This window comes from Mustela nigripes, chromosome 5 (assembly GCF_022355385.1).
Source record: "Mustela nigripes isolate SB6536 chromosome 5, MUSNIG.SB6536, whole genome shotgun sequence".
Classification (NCBI taxonomy): Eukaryota; Metazoa; Chordata; class Mammalia; order Carnivora; family Mustelidae; genus Mustela; species Mustela nigripes.
In genome coordinates, this window is record NC_081561.1 from 71,390,323 (window position 1) to 71,406,245 (window position 15,923).

General features: G+C 39.8%; 1 protein-coding gene across 1 annotated transcript; it reads left to right on the plus strand.

Moving 5' to 3' along the window:
* Positions 1-2,038: 2,038 nt before the first annotated feature.
* On the plus strand, positions 2,039-15,318 carry GJA1 (gap junction protein alpha 1). The gene is made up of 2 exons (XM_059400635.1): positions 2,039-2,227; positions 12,394-15,318. The coding sequence occupies exon 2, from the start codon at positions 12,410-12,412 to the stop codon at positions 13,556-13,558; it is 1,149 nt and encodes a 382-aa protein (XP_059256618.1). The 5' UTR covers positions 2,039-2,227; positions 12,394-12,409; the 3' UTR covers positions 13,559-15,318.
* The last annotated feature ends 605 nt before the right edge of the window (positions 15,319-15,923 follow it).

Here is a 15,923-nt window from a genome sequence, read left to right on the forward strand (position 1 = left end):
CAATATCCTTTTGTACACCTAACAAAACACAACTGAAAAAAACACAATTTGTTGTTTTAAAAAACTTGTTGGTGCACCTGAGTGGCTCAGTCCTTAAGCATCTGCCTTAAGCTCAGGTGATGAATCTAAGGTCCTGGGATTGAGCCCAGCATCAGGCTCCCTGTTCCACTGGAAGTCTGCTTCTCCCTCTCCCACTCCCCCTGCTTGTGTTCCTTCTCTTCCTATGTCTCTCTCTGTCAAATAAATAAATAAATAAAATCTTAAAAAAAAAAAAAAGCTTGTTATAAAATAATCACAACTTTTTCATCATGCAAGTAATTCTGAATTAGCATTTTAGGAAAATTTTTAAATAAAATGGATAAATTAAATAATAATTGTACTAGATAAATAATTTTACTAAAGTGAAACAGTAATGTAAAATAAATGAAGCACAGACTTCTTTTTTAAAAGGAGGGAAACAGATTTTCTTATAATAAAGAGAATAAATCACATTTTCATGAATGTTTTCTAAACTGAAAACAATATTTTTTAGTTAGGACAACACAACAGACTCATGTGAAGGATAGGATGATATATATACAAAACCAAAACAATATTCACGGGTTGCTGAGCTTGGAGATATGAAAGTCAGATTATAATTTCTATTTCTTTATTCATCTTCTTTGACTTTAAAGAGAAATGTACCCTTGGAAATAGTATAGCCGAGCAACTGAGAGCAAAATTGGTCTTAAAATAACAACATTTCAAAAGGTGTTTCATAATCATTTTAATGAAAGTATATTTAGGGAAAGCCATCTGTCAGGAAATATTTGCCATCTCCTTTTTCTTGGTACTTGTATTAGTGTGAAAAGAGTGAGGAATATTCAAGCTAGATGAACTTGCTTTGTTTCCAGAAAATAAGGGCCAAGACATTTCCCTGCCCAACGTCAGGAGCATCACTGAAGCCTCTTTATGGGGAATTGCCCGACCACAGCCCTCTGGTATGGCATCTAGGGAGTCCTCAAAGGAGCTACCCACTCTAAGAAGGAGGCAACATGACTCAAGCCATTATAAACCCTAATGCAAAGTACTAAAGAGAGACGTGGAGGAAAATTACATAAATAAAATTTATATGCACGGTTCTGTCACTGGTCAGAAAACTCTGCAGTTGGTTTTGGAGATGGAGATAGTCACCAGGAGGGTCAATAGTTTTTGGGACCCACTTAATGCAAACATACATGTGGGTATTTCATTAAAAACAAAAAACAAAAAGAAAGCCTGCATTATTTTTTAATGCATTGCCATGAATGGAACTGAGATACTATAAATTTTTAGTTCCTCAAAGATTTGGTAGAGGTCAGATACCATGATCTCCAAGTCAAAACTTTTATATATAATACATTTGTCATGTAAATCTAGTTTTCGCTAAACTGAAGGAAAGAGTAAAAATTCAAAGCAGTCAGTGGGGTTGGATGGTAGGTTTGGGATGGGCATACCATCACATAAGTTCATTTGTGCAATGTCTTTCTCCCATCCCACTGGTTCCTTTGTTAATTGTCCCTACTTAAATCAAGAGGAAAGGAATTAGATCATCAAATAACTCACACCTACCTTTAGCTTCACACACGTTGGCCAATATGAAACAAGTTTGCACTGGCTAAACTCTGTTCCACCATTTTTATTTACTGCAACATGAAATATGCAATATATATAATTTAGGAAAAGATTATAATATTATAAAATACAGAACTTTTTATTATCCCTGGACTTTTGGTGAAACAATCACTAAACTAAAACCAGTAATTGCTATCTATAAAGAGTAAATACAAGTAATGGCATTCATGTCTCTAATGCTATTCCATTTTTCTGGTCAGCAAATTTCAACTACAACTTGATCTCAACCTGGCTATTCCTCTGTGGCCTTCCTCCCCCACTTTTCCACGTTCACCGGCCTCCTCTCCACTCTCCTCCCCGCCTTTCCTCTGCCCCTCCCCTTCCCCAGCCCCTCCTCCTCGTTGAGTCAGTGGCTTGAAACTTTTAAAAGCTCTGTGCTCCAATTAGAAAAAAGCTTTTACGAGGTATCAGCACTTTTCTTTCATTAGGGGCAAGGAGTGAAGAAAGTACCAAACAGCAGCAGACTTTTAAACTTTAAATAGACAGGTCTGAGTGCCTGAACTTGCTTTTTCATTTTACTTCATCCTCCAAGGAGTTCAATCACTTGGCGTGCCTCCTTCTTTTAAGAGAAAGAGTAAGTTAAAAAAAGAACAAAACAAACTTTACCTATTCGTTTCTTTTTCTACACGTAAAAGTTTTCTAAAGTTTTAAAATGTTAAAACTGTATGATATGATACTGTAAGTAGAATGATGTACTTAAAAATGTGTCTCTAGTTTTAAATTTCAAATTGAACGTTCAGTATTTTCTTAACTGTTGAAAAGTTTCTAACAGTAATGCAACAGGTAAAATAAGATCTAGACCTTTCCGATTAGAATAAAGCACCAGTTTACTGGATATTTGGTTCTTCATTTTAGAGTGTAATTTTACTTTTTCTGGTAATGGATAACAGCCTAGGTGTTTTGTGACTGGGGTGGGGGGACGGTTGGGGCCTGGGTTGGGGATTTGACGGACAACATCACAAAAATCAAAGTGCAAATTTGCTTAGCTTGCTTGCTATAGAATTCTACACTTCTTGCTTTTTCATATGTAAATCATGATTGATGTTCTATAGCCCGGCCAAGCAAACTTCTTAACAAAGTGCTTTGTTAAGACCTTGCGGTTACTTGACTTCCACGTGGTTCCTTCCTAGAATTTTCCCCCAGTAAACAAAAAGATAAAAAATCAGAGTTGTAATACTGAGGTTTTTAAAGCAACAGTAAGTAGTTATTTTGTTAGCAACCACTATGGAAACACGAGACCCTCAGGAGAGCCACCTTTTTTACTCGACCACGTTGGCGATTCAGCAGATGAATCCCTTGAATGGGTGGCGGTTACTTACAAAGCATTAGAAGGGAAGAAGAGACGTTTAGAACAAAAGTGAATGCCAGGGTGCGTTTCCAAAACCGCCTCCTAAGACTGAAACTCTTAGAAAGAATATGGAACAAAATTTCTTAAGCGGAGCCTTAGAGGGAGCTAGCGCCCCCCCCCCCCACTCCGCCCCGCGACCCTTCCTAATGCCTGTCCGAACCTGTAACAGACTTCAGAACTGTAGGGCAACTTTGGGTTGGAGTTGCTTGGGTGCTGCTTGTAGGCAGTGATTACGTTGATTTTTTTATTTTAAAGTGTTCAGTTTCTTAAATGCTCCTGTTGGTAACACTCATTCTGTTAGCCAGAAATGCAACCGTGCATTTTCGTGCCCGTTAAGGATTTTATCTGTTCACACTTCACAGGCCAAAGTAATTAGTTTAAATTCTTGGTGCGAGCCTGAGGTTTGAAGTATTTGCACCGGCGAATGCTGAAAAGCAAATAAAAACGAAAGCTTAGGCGGAGGCGGGTGGGGTGAGGGGGGGCTCGGGGCGCCTCTGCCATCTTAGCATCTGCCGGGGACTCCTGCGCTGCCCGAGCCCCGGGGTTTGTTGAGGTTTTACTATGTTTCCCTGAAATCCTTACCAGCCAAATCGGGCTCAGGTCCGCGGGAGCCACTGGAAAGGAAGGGGAGGGGGAGAGAAGCAGGGGCGGATGGACTGCGTGCCAAATGGTTAAAGAAGAGCAAACGATTAATTAAATTAAACGTGTCCGTCTAATTTACCTTCTGTTCCCCCCTCTTTTTTTCTCTTAAACTTGCTGCATCCTACTGTGTAAACTTTGGTAAGGCAATCTGAGTCCTTTGGGAATTACCGTGCTTATTTATATTGCACTTGTAACTCTCTTAGAAGTTCTCGAAACTTCCCAAGAATGGGGGTGGAGAGTCCGGGGGGGGGGGGGGGGGTGCCTGCCTGTAATGAAATGAGGAAAGAGCTAATGACGTGTCCAAAGGCAGATCGGTAGAGAATTCGGAAACTCAAATCTTGAGTTCCGAGCAGTGGGTTGCTCACACTAACTTCTTAAGTATCCCAACGTTTGCTGAGCGTCTCTGATAGTTTATCATAATCTCCCCGGACCCACCTTGTACTCATCCTCACCCTGAGGCGTGCCTGTGCTTCTCTTTAGAAGTGCAAAGTGGGGGTGGGAAAGAGGGTGGATGTGGGTTTATTTGGAGGTGGGTTTAATTTCTGTTTCACCAACCAAGTTAGTAATAAAAAGATGCTTCCTCTCACCCTCTGAAAATTAGACACACTTGATCACCAAGTCCCCTGTTGGAATTTGAACAATGGATTGATATTTCTTAAAGAAGCCTAATTTTTACTTTTGTACGAGGATTGTTGAAAATAAAAGCCTGTCCTAATGCAAAGAAAGATTTCATTAAATTAATTTCATCTCAAATAATGAAAAAAAATTGGTTAGGTAGAAAATACCTCCCGGGAAGTGTAATTGATTTTTCTAGGTAGGCCAAATTGACTGAAAATTATACCAATGGCAGGGGTAGTTTCTGTCGTGGCAGTGTGTATGTGTGATGCTTTGTACTTCCTAAAGTCAGAGTATAGCTGTCACCTGTCCTTTGTGTGGAAAATGGCAGTGGCAGGGTTGTGCTCCTACTTCTTTCACAGGTTCCACACATTTCTAATGCTTTTCAGAGTTTATCACCACAGCTGTCCCATCCACTCAGTTTTTCACCCTTTAATATGTAATTGATTCCTACATTGCTGACCTGCTGTGGGAACAAGGTTTCAAAGATACTCTGTAGCAAGCATCTGAAAGGGTGTGTTTGCAGATATTGAGAGTTGTTTTCTTACTTAGATGTTTCCAATTCCTGCATAGAGAAGAATGGAAACTCATGATACAGTGCATTCCTTCCTTTCTTTTATAATATCCAGAGGTGTAGCTTGGTATGAAGCCTTTTATATATGATACCGGAGGGAAGGGAATGATAGGAAAGTCACCAGTGATTAATACCTTCTACTCCACCTTTCCTGTTGTTCTGACTTCTCTCCAAGACTCTTGGTTGTTGAAATAGATTGTTGAAGCTTATCCACAGACAGCAGTTCAGCTCTGGAGGAAAGCGTAGTTATCTAGTGTTTATCATTAAGGCCAATACTCAAAATAGGTAAATCAAGTTAAAAAAAAAAATCCCCAGGGTTTCCCCTTCATGGGAGGTTAATTGAATATATATGTACATATATTTTGACCCTTGGGCTAACTCTCTAAAGTCTTCACTTTGCCTGTCTAAATTCGCCATTTGGCTATGTGTGTACATGTTATCTTTTGCGAAAATGAAAAAACAAATCATAGAAATGTGTTATCACTGGCTTTAGCCTTAAATTTTTCTGTAAATTTTATATCCAAATTTCCCTAGTTTTCTAAGTAATTTCTAGAAAAAAACGTTTTATGGAATGCTTAAAATTCACAGTAATAGAGAATGGGGTGTTTTGGGGTTTTATTGTGTGTGTGTCTGTTTTTAGCAATTTCTGTGAGCCAGATCCATTCTAAAGGATAGGGCGCTTTCCATGATTTGGGGAAGATGCCTTCAAGTAGAAATGAAGACAGGCAGATATTCTTTGTTTTTTTTCCCCTCCTTATCAGCAGATAAAGGGTAAATTCTTCCTTCCCACAGATCTATATGGGATTGCTAAGGTTGCAGTGTTGTACTCAATAAAAGAGCATCTTGAAAACCGATTTTGATCACCATTAGGAAAATGTTAATAATTTCCTAGTTGCTGTTTTGCTAAAGAAAATATTTCAAGATAAGAAAATAAATGAGCTGTATCTATATCCAAAGATCTTTTAAAGAATAATAACTAAACTTTATTGAGCTCTTAGAGCTCTTAAGTGCGTGAGTTATCTTATTCAGTGCTCACTGAAGAAAATAAATCAGTACACTTGTGAGTACCCTAATGGTGTGTTTACGTGATGACAAAATAACCAGGCTGTTCAGTAGAAATAGTTCGGAGGTGAGTGGAGGGGAACACCAAGAACTGAGAGAAATTACATCTTTGAAGCCCATCAGATCACAGTAGAAGAACATAGCTTTTGCCTGTGGCTTCTGGCTTAGGGTTTTTCTTTAGCACCTCTGAAGTGACCATGAGGCACTTCTCTTGGCGGGTAGTTGAGTGGTAGCTGCTGAATTGGGGCAGGGTGTTGACTCTCTTTGGTAGGCATCATTCTGTCTTTAGAGTTCCTCACCCCCCAACATCCATGTCATCTCACTGTTTGTGGACGTTGGTGTTAATTGACTATGTGATAAACAGGGGTAAGAACCAAGGAAAGACAGGTTGTCTCCCCCCACCCCCCAAAAAAACCCCATGCAGTTCTGTGCCCTGCATCATGCCTGAGGAAATAAAATGGTATCATTCTTTACAGAGGAATCTATGGATAATCAGAGACCCAAGAAGCAGAATTGTAAATAGAATAGATGTTTGAATGGAGTAGTTTGATAACAGCACAGAGTTAGGCTAACTGCCCAGGTATAAGGAAGCAAAGTTTGTGTATTATTTGATGAATAGGGAATACTTGGCAAGGTACCCAATTTAATTGCCTGCATAGACGGCTATACCGAGATGCCCTGTCACCCAGGGTTGCTCTCAGCTGTTGCTCTCCCCTTCAGAGCCCCAGGCCTACCTCAAGATCTGTCGTTCTAGAAATAAAAACAAGTTTAAATAGGCCCGTTCTTCTGTTGCAAGGCATTCTGGTGTTATTCTTGGTAATGATTATATCATTTAGTGCAGTCAGAGTGAGAATACGGCAGAATGGGGGGATGGCGGCACAAGGTGCTGGTTGTGGTGGTTTTACAGTCTGAAGCTGTAAGGACATAATAGATTGAGTAAATACTGTGATACCTGACGCAATGTAGCAGGAATCCCAAATTACTGTGATGTCACATAATTCAAGAGGCTCTTTGTTTAAGAACCTTTTTTCCTTATATCAGTCCTTATTGCCTGTTCAGGAATCATCTGAAGCATGTTGTTTCAACAGACAGTTTTCAGTTTTAGCAATTATCACTTGGAAATTTAATGTCTGGGGGCACCTGGGTGGCTCAGTGGGTTAAAGCCTCTGTCTTCAGCTCAGGTCAGGACCCCAGGGTCCTAGGATCCAGCCGGACATCAGGCTCTCTGCTCAGCAGAGAGCCTACTTCCCTTTTCTCTCTCTGCCTGCTTGTCTGCCTACTTGTGGTCTCTGTCAAATAAACAAAATCTTTAAAAAAAAAAAAAAAGAAAGGAATTTAATGTCTGTATAACGTGAGATGCTAACAGTACTTTTGTTTTTACTATGAAATTCTCATATTTAATTAAATGGAAACTTAGAAATTCTGGATTTATGTAAGAAAATCCCCAAAGAGGTAGTAAACAACACTGGTGAATGGAATTTGGTGCCCTGGCCCCTTTTTTGGTACAGGCCACCTTTAATTCAATTAATAGGTACATATTTAGAGTCTCTGACTCTTAAGTACTTTGGAGACAGCAGTAGACAAAGGAACACCCTAGTGGGGCTCACATTCCAGTTGAGAGAAACAAGATAGTACTAAGTCCTTGTCATGGAGGAGATAAACAACAAACAGGTTAAGTATCTATAATATTTCAAATAGAGCTAAAGATCATTACAAATAAACACCACCACCCCACCCCACCCCCCCCCCCCCCCCCCAAAAAAAAAAAAAAACAACCCTACAACAAAAAACAAAACAAAACAAAAAAACAGGACAAAGGGAATAGGAAGCGCTCAGACTGGAGGGCTGGCTGATGAAGTGAGACCAAAGTGGAGACCTACAGAAGTGAGGAGGTGAACCACAAAGACCGAACAGAGCTGAGCAGGACAGAGCAGCTTGTTTGTTCTCGAGGTTGGCCATTGGAGGAGAATGGTTTGGCAAGCAGGGGTGACTAGGCTAGTGACCTGAAACCTGAGGAGGTGATGATGGCCAAGATCAGGCTAGGAGCAGGGGTGGTGGTGAGATTCCGTCAGACTGGGTTTTGGGGTGAGGATAAAGCCTGTAGTATTTGCTGACAGAATGAATGTGGGTTATGTTAATTATGTGTGGATGTTAGTATTACCAAGGAACATCTGGCTGTTGTAATTGTAGAGGAATGGTCAGGACTGAGCCCCCTCAGTCAAGGGACAGGGGTTAAAGTTAATAGAAAAACATTAGGAGGTTTACATTTTACTTTAGGGGCTTAAAATTTTTTGGTTTTAGTGTATTAAACACACACACAGCATTACCCTTTTCCCCAAATAGCTCCATTTAATGATTTTTTTAAAGATTTAATTTATTCATTTGACAAAGATCACAAGTAGGCAGAACAGGCAGAGAGAATGGGGAAGCAGGCTCCCCGCTGAGCAGAGAGCCTGATGTGGGACTCAATCCCAGGACCCTGAGATCATGACCCAAGCTGAAGGCGGAGGCTTAACCCACTGAGCCACCCAGGCGCTCATATATAATGATTTTTATGAGGAACTTACATAGTCCTTTTCTTAAACATTTAGCCCTCAAGATTTTTTCTCTTTATCTTCTTGAAGTGCTTAGTCAAAAGTAATTTGAAATTGAAGCTTTATTTTCATTTTAAATACGGTGTTTGAGTCCTCGTGCTCTTGGGGAGCGTCAGATGGAAGTGGAGGGGTGAAGGGTGAGCTTCATTCCCAGGTGCCCAGACAGCCTCTGCGCCTGATCTGGGACCACCCCTTTGCCCTTTTTAGATACTCTGTCTCTTTCTACTCTTCTGACATTTCCCCAATCCTAAATATTTTGAACAAGAAAGCACCGAAAATGTCAAGGAACCCTTGGCTTGCCTCCTGGCCTGAAACTTCAGAAACAACCTGGTGCATTTGTTTACAAAAGAGAAAAGAGACAAACTAATTTCCCAGCACTTCTCACTCACCAAAATCGGATTCCATCAAGCTGGCGAGTGCCAGTTTGTTAACAAATGTTACCAAGTGATTGTGATGCGGTTCAGGAATCTCCAGACAGGTCGTGCTCACATATCTGTGGCTTTTGGCATCTAGTTTAGAAGGCTATGAAGAACAAAGAAAAATGTGACCTAATACGGTGCACAGAGGACAGAGGAGGATGCTTCAGCACTTGCTTCTAATGAGAACTTTGTATAACTCCTTAACTAAGACTTGACTCTACCTACAAAGTTGCAACCTGGGAACATTCAGCTGACTCCACTTCTGTGCACTTCTCATGTATCATGTAAAAAATACACCTGTCTTACACTGGTGAATATGAATGCAGGATATAGTCTGTAAATCAATGCCAGGGATTCTGTGAACATAAAATTATGCCTAGTATTTATAAAAAGACATTAATTGACTAAGACCTGGAAAAATGAAAATACGAATGGGGTTGGGGAGATCAGCTAGTCGATAAAACTTTTGACTCACAACAAAGGGAACACCTACCAGAAAAGGTAACTATTTTTGTTACCTCTCCTTGAAAATCACAAGCATTTAACCATCACATTAAACATTATCTGATGGTCTCTGTGATAGTGGTAATGACTGGTTACAGCATACTAGATGTCTAATTGGATAATTCATCTCATCCAGTTGAAAGAGTAGAACTTACTAATGCAAATGGCAGTTGTGTGGGTGCTTAAAGAAAATACAACTTTGCAGTCAAGTTGCTGGTATATTAATAAAGAACTACTACCTAGTGAACTAACTGCTCAGTGACCCAAATCACATACTGTGGCACTGTGGGGTATTTTTTGGAATCTCAGAATTACATGAAAGTCAGGTTTTATTTTCCATAGAATATACTGAAGCTTAGTAATTAATTGCCATGAGTATCTACATAATCTTATTTTAACTTTGAACCTTGAATCAAGATGAAACACCAAAATGACCTCTCAGTATGCCCAGTAATACATGAGCTCGATCATTGAGTGAATTTGATGAGATGTATGCAGACAGTTTATCATTTTAGAGTTGATTATTTTTGCGGTCCCCCTTCCCTCCCGGCAGTTGGAGTACTGAGCAAAAGCAGATGACACTGGCAAAATACTCTAATTCTCTGCAAACAGAATTAAGGCCAATTTACACATCATCACATAGAAACTATCTATTGATAAAGCTCCAAAAATTCTGTTGTGTTTGTTTGACCCTCATGGACTGTACTTCTTCATTCCCAGGGTAGTATTTTCTACTAAATTGTAGGTTTTTTCTTTCACGTCCTCTCAACCATCAAACTGTCCATCAAAGCTCAATTACTCCCTATCACTTCGAGCCTTCCCTTGACTCTCTTTGTCAACCTTATACGCCTTTGTTCTTTTTTCCCTTTGTTCTTTTTTGATTTTTTGACTTCTCTTTTTATATCAGTTTCAGTAACATGTCACTTCAGAATCTAAAATGGCCCTTCCCAAAAGTAGAAGGGAAGCTCCCTTTTTTTATGACCATTGGAAAAGTATTTCTGTGACCTGCTCACCCACCTCCCACTCTTCCCTTAGCATTCTTTGGCACCAGTCTTTGGGTTGCCATCAGAGACACCCATCAGCTGCTAATTTAGATAGCTGGTACGTAGTTTTGCTTTATGGATCAGCCATTTCTTTGTTCCATCCAGGAAATCCCAGGCCAGATTTCCATTCTACTTTTTCTGGCCTCTGCAACCCAGAGGTGCAGGTATTAAATGGCAAAGTAATGTTGCATGGGGGAGAGGGGGAAGACTCCCTTGGATTTCATTTACTTCCTCCAAGGAGAAGGTGGTTCATAATTCAGTACCAGATGAGGAACTTTCGTATTCGTATAATGAATGTATTTCCAAGAAGCCTGTGTAATCCTCTACTTTCAGTTGAACTACTTAAAATTTCATTACTGAGCTCCTGGAAAGTCTTTGCTTGTTTTTGATTATTAAATAATCTTTGACCACTTCATCCTTTTTTTTACTCTCCACTTAATACTCTGCTGAAAATTAAACTATAGTCTCTGTGGCTGCCACATGTAATGTCACACATTTTTTCCCAGCTCTCCGCCCTTGCTAAGATTGTATCAAAGCATAAAAACATTTCTAGCCTTAATCCAGCTTTACTATAATTTTAAAACCAGTGTGGTGCATTGGAAATCCTTAGCCTTGGTATCATAGGTCTTGTGGCTCTGTTGATGGCTGAGTATTTCCTATACCTTGAAGAGTTCAACTTTCATCAGTTAAATGAACTATTGGCAATTAGCATAAATTGAATTAGCTAAATAACTTTTGAGATCCCTGTGGTCTCCACAGACATGGGTCCATTTCTTATCGCCAGCAATGGGGAAATCCTAGGCTTAGGTATTGACAAAGTGAAATCTCATGTACAGAATGAGGTTCCAAAGCCCCTCAGGGAAATTGAAAGCGTATAGCAGTCAAAAGATGAAAGGCCAGTCATTTTTGCTAGAGATAACACTTTAAAATGCCTACCACCCTTAGGCTATAACTAGTATTGAGACAGATTGAACTTTTACTTGAAATGTGTTGTGCCGGGGTTCCTGGGCCCAGTGGGTTAGGCCTCTATTTCTTGGTTTCAGCTATGGTCTGGATCTCATAGGTCAGGAAGTTGAGCCCCATGTGGAGCTCCACACTCCATGGGAGTCTGCTTCAAAATTGTTTCCCTCTGCCCTTCCCCCAACTTGAATGCATACGCATTCTCTCTAAAATAAACAGATCTTTTCAAAAAAGTGATGTGCATGTAATCTTCAATTTTTTGAAAGTAGTTTCCTGCACATAATGACACATTATGTCAAAATGGTGTATTTTAGTACAACATACTTTTTCTCTGGGCAGAAGACAGACTTTTGAACTACGTAAGTCACTGCTTAAGAAGAAACAAGTATAAATGATCATAATCCAGAATATGCACAGAATACAACTGAAATAGCAAGGGGAAACAGTTTAGAGTACAATTAGGAATAAAATGCTGTATAAATAAGATTGAGGTTTGGAAACAGGTTGTGTGTGTGTGTTTTCATGGGTGTTCTTATCCCAGTTCTTAAACCCGTACTTCTTGAATACCATCCTTCAGCATTTTGCTTAGGCATGCATCCAGACACAAGCCTACCTGGCAAGAATTGTCCTAATTTATCAGACGGATAAAATAAGCAGAGGTACTTAGCATAGACAGTTTCTCAAGTCACATGGTGGGGCAGTGGTTGAGCAAGTAACATATCTTTGCAAGTTGAGGTTGCAGCTTACTGGGCATGTCAGCTCTGCTTCTAAGCCTTACCGTATCTCAGGAAAATCGTGAGACTTATTTGCAGGGGAAAATGGGACAGGAAGAGTTAGAATTTTTTTTTTTTTTTTTTTTGTAAAGTGTTAGAAAGATAAGGGATCTTTTGTAATATTTTGACTATTGACTGGAAACAGCTATACATTTTAACTGATAATTTGTAGTCCGTGATCATGTTGTCTTTTTGTTTCTTTTCAGGTGATACCCAGGCAACATGGGTGACTGGAGTGCCTTAGGCAAACTCCTTGACAAGGTTCAAGCCTACTCCACTGCTGGAGGGAAGGTGTGGCTGTCTGTCCTTTTCATTTTCCGAATTCTGCTACTGGGGACTGCGGTTGAGTCAGCCTGGGGTGATGAGCAGTCTGCCTTTCGTTGTAACACCCAACAGCCTGGTTGTGAAAACGTCTGTTATGACAAATCCTTCCCGATCTCTCACGTACGCTTCTGGGTCCTACAGATCATATTTGTGTCTGTTCCCACACTCTTGTACCTGGCTCACGTGTTCTACGTGATGCGTAAGGAAGAGAAACTGAACAAGAAAGAGGAGGAACTCAAAGTTGCCCAGACGGATGGTGTCAATGTGGAGATGCACTTGAAGCAGATTGAAATAAAGAAGTTCAAGTATGGTATTGAAGAGCACGGCAAGGTGAAAATGCGAGGGGGCCTGCTGCGAACCTACATCATCAGTATCCTCTTCAAGTCTGTCTTCGAGGTGGCCTTCTTGCTGATCCAGTGGTACATCTATGGATTCAGCCTGAGTGCCGTTTACACTTGCAAAAGAGATCCCTGCCCTCATCAGGTAGACTGCTTCCTCTCTCGCCCCACAGAGAAAACCATCTTCATCATCTTCATGCTGGTAGTGTCTTTGGTGTCTCTTGCCTTGAACATCATCGAGCTCTTCTATGTCTTCTTCAAGGGTGTTAAGGATCGTGTGAAGGGGAAGAGCGATCCTTACCATGCTACCACTGGCCCACTGAGCCCCTCCAAAGACTGTGGCTCTCCGAAATACGCATATTTCAATGGCTGCTCCTCACCCACGGCTCCCCTCTCACCCATGTCTCCTCCTGGGTACAAGCTGGTTACTGGAGACAGAAACAATTCTTCCTGCCGCAATTACAACAAACAAGCAAGTGAGCAGAACTGGGCTAATTACAGTGCAGAACAAAATCGAATGGGGCAGGCGGGAAGCACCATCTCCAACTCCCATGCACAGCCTTTTGATTTCACTGATGACAACCAGAATTCTAAAAAACTAGCTCCTGGTCATGAACTGCAGCCACTAGCCATTGTGGACCAGCGGCCTTCCAGCAGAGCCAGCAGCCGTGCCAGCAGCCGACCTCGGCCTGATGACCTGGAGATCTAGAGCCAGGCTTGAGAGCATTGAAATTCCGCTCAGTTGTGGAGAAAAGAAAAGGTGCTGTAGAAAGTGCACCTTAGGTGTTCATTTTGTCCCAGTGGAGGTGGTACTCAACAGCCTTTATCATGAGGCTTAGAAAACACAAAGACATTAGAATACCTGGGTTCATTGGGGGTGTTTGGGATAGGTGGGTGGAGAGGGAGGGGATAAGGGAGGTACAAGTTGGTATTTAATGTAGTTGATTGAAAGAACTTAAGTTCTAAATATAAATTGCATTAGGTGATACATAGCTAAGGGCTTTTTCTCCCATACACCCCCCCCCCCGAATAGTTCTGTGTATGTGAAAGAGTGGGTGATATTTTTGGTTAAATACTTTTTGTTTTTGTTTTACCATGAAACTGAAATAACTTTGGCCAGGAAAAAAAATACTTCTTGGACATCTTGTTTCATTTTACCAAGAAAAAGTTGGAAGATTGTCCTTAATATCCCTGCTAAAACATTCCATTGTTAAAATTTGCACTTTGAAGGTAAGCATTTTAGGCCTGACCCTCCAGGTGTCCGTGGACTTGTCATACTATTTTCTAGTCTTGGTATCAGTTAAAGGTTCAGACAAGGCCCACAGAAGAAGATTTTCCATGCATTTTCAAATCTCAGCCAGTCATATGTACATTATTATTATTTTATTCTTTTACATCTACTTGCATCCTGTTAATGCCATCACTTTTTCATCATTCCTCAACTACTGTTCACATTCATTAATGGTTTCTATAAACATTTTTAAAACAGTTGGGATATCACTTAACATTTTTTGAATTAGAGTCAGGGAAGCAAGCCATGCTCAATATTTAATAATCACTTGTATGTGTATGTATGTGGAAGAGTGTGTTTTATTTGTCATGTATTGGTACAAGCAGAGCAGTATAAACTCAACAAACACAGATTTGAAAATAATGCACACACAGTGTTCAAATTCGAGCCTTTCTCATGGATTTTTGTGGTGTGGGCCAATATGGTGTTTACATTATATAATTCCTGCTGTGCGAGTAAAGCATACTTCTTTTTTCCCCTAAGTGTTTTTTCCCCTATGAATCCTATTGTGGATACTGGTTTTGTTAATTATGATTTTTCCTTTTTTTCCTCTTTTTTAGAATATAGCAGTAATGCTATTGCTGAAATGGATGATTTTCTTCTGAAATGTAATCATGGATGCTTGAATGATAGAATTTTAGTACTGTAAAGAGGCTTTAGTAATTAATGTGAGACACTTAGAAGAAATGCTTAGAGTGGGCTTTTAAGTGTGCCTAAATGAATTCTGCAGTAACTGGTATTCTTGGTTTTGTCCTACTTAATACACTTTAAGAACTTGTATTCTGTTATGAGTTAGACAGTCTTTTGGAGTGACCAGCAACTTTGATGTTTGCACTAAGATTTTATTTGGAATGCAAGAGAGGTTGAAAGAGTTTCAGTAGTACACATGTAACTAATTTATTTGAAATATACCCTAAAGAAATCCACCAGTGTCTTCAAATGCCTTTTTAAAACTCATCAGAGATGATTAGTGAAAATGCAGAGGATCATACTTTCCTTGCATGTCAGCTACATAAACAATTTTGTACAATGAAAAACACTAATTCGTTTGTTTGACATTCCATGTTAAACTACTGTCATCTTCAGCTTCATTGCATGTAACGTAGACCTAGTCCATCAGATCATGTGTTCTGGAGAGTGTTCTTTATTCAATAAAGTTTTAATTTAGTATAAGGATAGCCTCTATACCCTGTGTGATTTTTAAATCTTGTGATACATCTATTCATGATTACGAAAGACATTTCCATTGACGATGGTGATTTAGGCATATAAGATTCACAAGTTTCAGGAGTCTTCAAAAAATAGTAGGTTCAGTGCAACATTGATGTTAACATTTTGGGTATTTGTTCAACTGAGAAGAAGATAAAGTAACCAAGTGTTGAATTTGGAATGTAAGATGAATGAGATGTGGGATAAAATTTAAAAGAAGGTAATGTTAATCATTTATGCAGATCTCACATGACAGAAGTAAGCATAAAAAGATAAGCTTGATATTTTAAAGCTGTGGAGCCTCCTGAAGATAATAAGAACAAGTCAGTATAAGTATGGTTATGCTCTGCAGCAAAAGAAGGAAGTAGATCTATGAGTCTGTTATTCCAAGACATTGTGAAAATACAAAAGATAGATTTTAGAAATTCCTAACACACTCTTACCACTCACACCTGTGCCCTCCCCCCTCCAATTGAAACATTCAGGGGGAGTAGAACAGTTTGGGGCAATGTATAGTATTTCTGTAGTTTAAAAAGGAGTATTTGTAATAGTCCTAAGTCACATTTCAAGAGAG

Coding starts and splice junctions, on each gene's coding strand:
- GJA1 (XM_059400635.1), top strand. CDS start 12,410: ATGGGTGACTGGAGTGCCTTAGGCAAACTCCTTGACAAGGTTCAAGCC.